Here is an 8,881-nt window from a genome sequence, read left to right on the forward strand (position 1 = left end):
ATCCATCTGAGAAATATTGAAAGAAGCCGTGTCAAAATACGTAATTTATAAATGACTACAGGACAAGATACTAAATGGCATCTACTAACTCAAATATTTGTCAACTCTACATGTACAAAAAGCTAGAGTTAGGCACCTCATATTGTTAATTTAAATAAAATGCAGCAATATACTTTTACGATTTGCGAGATAAACAAACTAATTTTTTTTTTCGTGCATCGCACGGGTAATATTCTAGTTTCATTAAGAGTAAATATCTTTTTTGGTCCTCAGCAAATTTTACGATACTCACTTTAGTCCCTACCAAATAAAAAGGCTATTCGTTGTCCTTAAGAAATTCAAAATGGAGCAATTTAGTTGAAATTGTGATCGCTCACAAATTCAAAAAAGACTCACATTAGTCTCTCAAAAGGAGTAAAATGGGTCCACTTTGAATTTATCAGGGACCACGAATAACTTTTTTTATTTGTTAGGGACTAAAGCGGATATTATAAAAAATTTTAAGGACCAAAAATGATATTTACTCTTTCATTAAAAAAAATAACGTAATTTTAAATTGATAAACATTTTTTCCTTATTTTATTTAAAAAATAATTCTACCTTACCTTTTAGATAAAATTAAATTTTTTCCAAATCTTCTCGGAAAATCGAGTTTTCACTTTTTCGTTTTCTGAATTTCAATTGTTTTCAATCTTCGTGTTGATGAGGTTTCTTCATAGAATTTGCCCCCTTCGCCATTGAAAAATCTCTGAAAATCCTCAAACAACAGCAACCACTGCAATTTAAAATCATTTAGGTTTGGAAAGTTTGGATTTTGTTGAAGTTGCAAAAGAATTGGGCAAATAACCCATGGATGATGATGAACCATCTGAATCTTCCTCAAAACTTCCATGGATTTGGGTCATTGAAGCCCTAGCAGGCTTCAGTGAAATCACTACATCCACTTTACAGGGTACGAAATCTAACTTGACAAGCCATTTATTTATTTATTGTTTTTTCAGTTTAGATAAATAATTCATGATTAGATTTATTATTGTCATTTCTCTGTTGCAGGTTTGATTGATGCATCCCCTATAGAGCAAGATGATTTTTGTGAAAATACAAAGGAATTGGTTGCTATGAGGTGTTTGGAGGAACTGTGTGTTAATCGTGATGCTTCTTCTACCTTGGATTCCAGAGTTGGATTTGATTTTTCACGAAGTTGTGTTGATGTTCTCCAAGAAATATTGCATGAGGTAAAACAATTTGAAATGTTAAAAGATATTTGATATGTGAAGTAACAAATTCTACTTACATTGTACGTTAGAAGCTAATTGAACCAGTTTGGTTACTTGTTCTATTAAGTATTTCTTTTGCGATGTTTTATGATGAGGACTTTATTGTTATGCTAATTGAGATAAATCCTTTTTCTTTTGGGGTTATATATGAATCAGATACCATTATCAAATCTGAAAATGGCTGGAGCAGAGCTTTTGAGATGGGATGTTAGTTCATTTATTATGCACAAAAGATCTGGCACTATTAAATGTCACTTAGAGCAGGTGATAGAAGTGTCTCTTTCTTTTGGAAAAAAAAATTCTGCTTTCCCTCTCCCTTTTGAAATTAATACATTTGCATTTACCATTCTTGTTTGGTCCTGTCTTCTCCCTTTTTTGAATAGCTGAAAGAATCAATATTGGAAGGCACTCAACCACATACTGATTACTTAAAAGAAAGGAGTGGATTATTCCTCCAGAATATGGGTCATACAGGACATGTAAAGGGTGGTGAATGCGATGATCATTCAGACAAGGATAATGGGAAGTCCACTTTTGCTGAAAACATCGAAACAAATGAGAACTTGGTTTCCTTAGTTTTAGATAACAGGGATAAATCTTCAAAAGAACATTTACTTGATAATAATTTTTTACCCTTTAAGAGGAACAGGGTTTACTCAGCTGATAAGCATTTTGTGGGACACCTTCGTGAAAAGCAAGTTTGTATAAATGAATGTGATGATTTCTTAAGAAATACAAAGAGAATTAAATGTTATGCATCTACAAGTTTTGATTCCAAGAAAGAAAAAACTGTTTCTCAACTCGGAAAGGAAGTGTCAGAAAATTCAACTGAAAGAATTCTTCTAATTTCTGAGAAAGGAGAGCATCAAACAGAAAAGATTAACTGGGGAACTATGGGTGGTGGATCCATAGAGGATAGTCACAATAGGTGCACTGCTTCAAATTTGTGCCAATCCAGCAACCAAAATGAAGTCGTTCATGATGAATCAAATATTCCTTTCGATGCTACTTTGATGCCTCAGCATACATTTGGAGGTGAAAATTCTCAGCAAAAGCAGATTGAGTCAATTGCAACTGATGTTGCATGCCCAGATGAAATTCAGCATAAGATTTCTGGAAGTAAACCCTGGTCTAAACATGAAACAGATTTGCAGCTTGAAGATCCAAATGGCTCTCAGCAGACAGTTGCTAGTGATAAAGCTCAAGATGATACTGGTAATAGTTGGGTAGAAGTAACAGCTGATAAGATTGTGTATCAAGGTGAAAACATTAATGTTTTAATGAAAAAGTACGAAGAGCAGAATCTTGGTATGAAGTGTAAGGAAGTTGGTCAATTACTGTTTAGTGATGCGACTCCTGTCTCACTAGTGGTTCCTGAAAGTTGTGTTGGTATGGCAACCACCATTATGCCTCAGCATACATCTGGAGCTGAGCCTTGCCAAAATAAGTCTATGGATGAAAGCAATGATAATGCACATCATGTTTACCCTATTCCTTCAAATGGTGATAATGCCGATAAAATTCAGCATATGATTAATGAATCCCAACCCAAACAGAACGAACCAAATGTTGTACCTTTAAATTTCTCTCAGTCTCAGAAGCCCGTTGCTAGTGATAAAACTGTAGTTGCTACTTTTAATGGTTGTGAAGCTGAGTTATCAAGTGATAGTGATAGGTATCACAATGAAAAGATTGATCTTGCCGCCAAAAAACATGAATTCCTGAGCTCCCAGTGTACATATGTTCAAGGTTTCTCAGCAATGACTGAGTCGACTGAACAAAATCTTTGCATGAAGTGTAATGAACGTGGCCAATTACTAGTTTGTAAAACAACTACTTGCCCAATGATGGTGCATAAAAACTGTCTGGGTGTGTCTGCTCAATTGGACGGAAAAGGCAACTTTGTCTGCCCATTTTGTGTATATTCTGACACTATCTCAGAATATCTTGAAGCTAAGGAAAAAGCTTCCTTGGCAAGGAAAGAATTGGCTATCTTCATTAGTAAGGGAATAAGGAACCAAGCTGTTCATGAATTTCATAGACAAGAACATAGTCCTTCAAGAAAGAATAGCATGTTTATTCATGTCAATAACATCGGAAATGATGAGTTAACAGGGTGTGAAGACAATAGAGAATATCATGTTGGTGGGCATGCAAATGAAGTCAGTAATCTTCAGTTTGAAAGAAGTCAGCCACAAGCCCCTATATCATGTGTCCCCTCATCATGCAGAGAAAAGGAAAATGTAAATAATGGATTAATAGAAGCTTTAAGAGAAGAGGAAAGGAGTGAAATGCAGAATGCAAAGAGTTTAACTGGTGGAAGAGTTGAAGAAAACCAAGTGCTTACTGACCATGTAGATGGATGTGGTGGTGATAAATATTCTTGTAAAAAAGCAAATATTGTCTGTGATAGTCAAAGCAATGGTGGAGAAGAAGTTCCACAAGAACTGACGAAACAACACAATATGGATGGAACAGTAGAGCCAGTTTGTGCACATGATACTGGAAAAAAGGAAATTTCTGAAGATGGATGTGAAAAGCATATTATTTCTAGATATTCAATGAGATTCCGGAAGCATGAAACTCAATAGTAAGTTATTACACTTTCCCTACTATATGTGAATATTGAACTTCTAATCTATTAAGGTGTTCTTTTTATCTGGTCATGTGCAGTGTTTTAAAGCTTTTTGGTAACAATATTTTCTTCAGAATGTATTTTTGTTTTCTTTTGCTTGGAGTAATCTTTGGATGTTGAAAGTTGGAATTATTGATTCAATTTTTTTTAATATATTCCTGAAGATGAGCTTGTTTTAAAATTTTTGGCTTGCGTTAGTCACTTTCAGGGGATGTTTGTTTCAGGAGTTGGTATTTCAATCCTGAGAATAGGATTCTTGGAATTTTATTCTAAGGAATGGTATTCATAATAGGAATCTATCGAACCTATATTTGGTTGACTTTGACCATTCCCGAGAATGTTATAAACTATTCCCAGGAATCTTCCTATTTTTGGTTTAAGACAGCATTCCATGTTTGATAATATTCCAAACATATCACTATAACCAGTCTAGCATGTCCAAGTAGGAGGAAAACTTGCACTGTTGCACATCTACCACAGGAGAAACTAAAGCCTTTTCCCATTAGGTGGGGTTGGCTGCATGGATCAAACATGCATTTGTGTTTTTTCTAAAACCAAATTTTCAAAGGGGCCTTTTAGATTTAAATCCTTTTTAATGTTTTAATTAAGTGTTTTTCTTGGTTTAAATCTACCTGTGATTGTTGGGTTATCTTCCATCTGATCAACTCTCCTAACTGGTACTTTGATTGGTCTTTTACTCACATGTCTAAAGCATCTTAGATGCGATTCTACCATCTTTTGTGACCTTTCATCTAATGTAACATTCTTGTCACTACAACTCATATACTCTTGTTGGCCCTTTATCTCCAAGCATTCAGTACAATAAAGCATCACTGGTCTTTTGGCTGTGCGGTAAGCTTAAAAGGCACGTTTCTCTCACAAATAACTTCTAAGGCTTTCCGTCATTTCGTCCACCGAGGTTGAATCTTATGATTTGCATCTCTCTTTGTTTCTCCATCGTTTAGAATGATAGATCCAAGATACCTAAACATGTGACTTGTGGTATGGAATGATCTCCAATTTTGGCTTCCTTGCTGTTGCTAGCGTGTTTTTCAACCTTCCAATGTGAGAATTCAACTTTGCCAAACAGAACAGATAATTTTCATACTAGAACGGTCATATGATGTAACAGGATCTGCAATTGATATACATAAACTCAGAAACCAAATGTAAGAACAAAAAATCCACCATCATTTGGTTCTGCAATTTCAAACCCATGTTTTAGAAACCAACTCCATCTTCTTCCACATCCCATTCTTTTCCCAACAAAATCCCATCTCAAATTCGTGAAAATCCAGAAAACCCCAGGAGGAATCTCACCCTTCCAGTGCTTCAAAACTCCCTCATCAGCTGATAGAATGTTGGACGATGGAGTGTGCAATGTAGTTGATCCAGTCCTCCTTGTTGTTGGAAGTGGCTTTCTCTTGTCCTCTGGGTCTTATTCAACACCCAAAAGAGATGGCAGCAAATCAACCTCCAAAGGAAGATGGCAGAGGAAGGCAAGATGGTCTTTTGATAAAACTATAACTATTCCCATGGGATGGGAATGAACTCAACCCACCTTCTTTGGTGGGAATGATTTCGTGGGAATCCTAACTAAACAATATTCTTTGGAATAAGTTTTGGGTGGGAATATTTTTTCATGTCTTATACTGAATTTGGAAAAAGGGAAAACTTGGAGCAGTGGTGAAGTTGTTCCTTTCGTGACTGAAAGGTAACGGGTTCAAATCCGGGAAACAGCTTCTTTGCAATTATGTAAAGGTAAGATTGCGTACATGAATTATTCTCACCCCACCCTCACTAGTTGGGGTTCAATGGGGAGTATTTTTTTCTTATATTGAATTTGGGAATGTGTCATTCCCATCTCAAGATTTGTGGGAATAGAAAAATAACTCATGAACCAAATGCCTCTTTAAGGTAATAAACTAAGGGTGCTATTAATTTCCTGTTGCAGGAGAGAAGTTAGAGAAGTTATCTGCAGCTAACACATCCTTTTCAGGATACAGTTCCGTATCCTAAAAAGGATATGACTGCTGCACAGAATAGTGTCTTTCCTGCTTCCGAAGAGATATATTTCCGATAAACTAATAATTAGTAATTAACTTTGAAGGGATGACACTGTTATGCGCATTCTAATTTGATTAGTTATTTTGATTTACAGCAAACCCCAAGCAAGCCCTCTTTTAAGACGAAAGAAAATTCCATGGACAGCTGAGGAGGAAGAGCTGATAAGGGTATTTCCTTTTCATTTCTTTATCACTTTTTGGAAGTAGTTTGACTTTTATAAGTAGCTAACTGCATTATGTTTCTGTGTAAACATTATTATTCAGAAATGGATTTCTTTTGCTTCCACAATTCTGTGATTTAGAGCTTTCTAATACGGCATTAGAAATCGAAAGTTATAGGATATGGATCATCAAATGTGTTTTTTCCATTTTGAGCTCTGTGGTTTAATGTATCATGTATCATGTTTCATGTATCTCAAGGTTATATACGTTTATCAACTGTTCTAATAATTGCTTGCTTTCACTATGAAGGAGGGAGTGCAGAAGTTTGGTTCCAGTGACCAAACAATCCCGTGGAAGAAGATTTTGGCATTCGGTTCTCATGTGTTTGAGAAGGATGATAAGCGCCGTACGCCAGTAGACCTGAAGGATAAATGGAAGAACATGTGCAAAGCTCACTCAAAATCGAAATGAAAGCCTTCATCTTAAATCATACTCGTAAGATTGGTCAAGTTGGCCTGCCTCTGTTCCTCATTCTCATCTGACTGCCAGCTGCAATGTCCCAAGTCCAATCTGCACTACTCAATTTTATTGGTAAACCTTTTATATCCTATAACAACATAACTTACTATATCTAGGTGGAACCTATGTCTTGCAATCCCTTGCTGATTTGATGAATTGTCTGCACTTTTTCATTTTTCATTCAGTAGATATTTTAGTCCTTTTTTAAAAATAAATAAATAAATATTTTTGCTTCATCTAGTTCCTCTTCTGTACATATTATGGATTGATAGAATGCATATAAGCCATATCTGTATATTATCTTAACTAATATATGGTACAAGCAAGGTTTTCTTCTCATATGTCTTAACCTTGAAATAAGAAATTACGGTTAGTGGATCTTCATTTGGTAGCTTCAAAACTCATCTAAAAAGTTAACATGTAATTAATAGGAATTGTAGCGCGTCCTTGATATTCTCTGAATACAATAAAAATAAAGATTGCTTGTGCATCAAGTCCGTATGGAATATACATGGGATTAGATCCTCTCTTATTAAATTTTCACAACATTGTCATATGAAAATTTTGTAAGCTCATGTGAAAATTGTGTCTACTATTTTTATAATATATAAATATTCACAATATTAGAGCCCCACCTATTTAATGTCTATAAAGAAAGAGATAGATTCGATATTTTTTCATAATCTTATCATGCAAAAATCTTATGTGAGGATCAATTCCCATATTTTACTCAAGTACTTGCTCAAGTTTTCATATTTGCTCTTTTTCCTCGGATCATTTTGTTAATAAAGATTATATGTTGAGTCGAGAGTGTGTGATAATAAAAATTATATGTTGTTTGCATGTCTGATGCATTTCATTTTTTTTCTCCAGAAACATTTGGCAAATGGTTAACTTCTAGATTGTTGTAGCTAGCCTCCTATTACGGCGTCACTTTTACCCTTGCAAGAACGTTGCAAGATCTTGCGACAAGAAAAGAGAATCGTGGAAGTTATGTATAACATGCCATTTAAATAATCAAGTTGATTAGCTCTGACCACTCGATTAGTGTAAATTTTTGTAGAAGTGTCCCTTTCGTAAGTTTGTCATAATAATGGTCATATAATAGTAAAATTTTGATCATATATCGCGTAATATGTTCTGCACAGATGTTTCATGTATGCTATCTTTTCACAATTATAAGTGTATATTTCTTCATCTTTATTTATTATTGTAAAGAATTTTGGGATACACCACTTCAAAAGCTAACTCAAAGAGTGAGAGTGCTCAAGGCCTTATAAACTCCACATAAGTTGCACATACAACCAATGTGGGACTATATATCTCGACACGCTGAGAGCCCGTTGGGCTAGAAGCGTGGATATTGCACAGGCTCAATTTTTGGTTTACTTTTTTGTGTTTTTATTTTAATTTCACTTTAAAGTGGGGGGCGATGATGATCGATCATATCACCTTATAGTCACTCAAGCTCTGATATCATGTAAAAAATCTTGGGATACACTACCCCAAAAGCTAGCTTAAAGGGTGAGAGTGTCCAAGGTCTTATAAACTCCACATTAGTTGCACATACAACCAATGTAGGACTATATATCTCAACAATTATTTTCCCTCGTTAAATCTATTGCCAGTTTCTCTTGTTACAGTAAGCATAGTTGTGTCATACTGTTGCCTTCTCAGCACCAATTTTACCATCACCATCAACTCTCAGTGTCATGTCTAGTTTCGTAACCAATGCTCTATTTGGTAGCATGTGGGGTATTTTCCAGGCTCAGTGATAAGAATGTAATTCACAGATGACATATCTAGTCATACATAGAGATTGAAAGCATGGGATAAAGGTGAACTGGGTCTCGAGAATCAGGCTGTGTATGGCAGTATAACATGTGAAATGTAGCTCGTGAAATTGAAAAATGTTAGAGGTGGATCTTTTTTAAAATTCTTCCATTCGAGGCCAAATTCAACTATTGTATAGAATCCAAGGATGAGTGTCAGAGTTCATTCAAAGCAATCACAGTGGCTTGGAAAGAGTCTTGCCTTATATTGCAGTCACTACCTCAACAACATTTAATAAGCCCGTTTTCTCTCTTCCTCTTCAAGGATCATATGTGAGCTTACTCCACTTAACATTTAATGTTATAAAGTATGTTGAAAAATAAAAAATGAAAACTTTAATCTTAAAATTGCTATTAATTATGGGAGGGGGTTATATTTACAACCCAGAT

At 35.1% G+C, this 8,881-nt stretch overlaps 1 protein-coding gene across 3 annotated transcripts; it reads left to right on the forward strand.

The window, feature by feature from the left end:
• Positions 1 to 685: 685 nt before the first annotated feature.
• Positions 686 to 7,827, forward strand: LOC133302210 (uncharacterized). Of its 3 annotated transcripts, XM_061501955.1 has the most exons (9): positions 686 to 952; positions 1,054 to 1,235; positions 1,434 to 1,541; positions 1,661 to 1,756; positions 1,793 to 1,946; positions 2,415 to 3,867; positions 6,074 to 6,146; positions 6,450 to 6,731; positions 7,533 to 7,827. In XM_061501955.1, the coding sequence occupies exons 1-8, from the start codon at positions 850 to 852 to the stop codon at positions 6,609 to 6,611; spliced, it is 2,331 nt and encodes a 776-aa protein (XP_061357939.1). In that variant the 5' UTR covers positions 686 to 849; the 3' UTR covers positions 6,612 to 6,731; positions 7,533 to 7,827. The 3 variants fall into 3 exon arrangements, with proteins under 3 accessions (XP_061357939.1, XP_061357936.1, XP_061357938.1); XM_061501952.1 differs by having other exon boundaries at positions 1,661 to 3,867; XM_061501954.1 differs by lacking the exons at positions 686 to 952; positions 1,054 to 1,235; positions 1,434 to 1,541 and having other exon boundaries at positions 1,604 to 3,867.
• The last annotated feature ends 1,054 nt before the right edge of the window (positions 7,828 to 8,881 follow it).

Source organism: Gastrolobium bilobum, unplaced genomic scaffold, assembly GCF_033153095.1.
Source record: "Gastrolobium bilobum isolate Gb01-03AN ecotype WA unplaced genomic scaffold, APGP_CSIRO_Gbil_v1 utg10602, whole genome shotgun sequence".
NCBI classification, from domain to species: Eukaryota; Viridiplantae; Streptophyta; class Magnoliopsida; order Fabales; family Fabaceae; genus Gastrolobium; species Gastrolobium bilobum.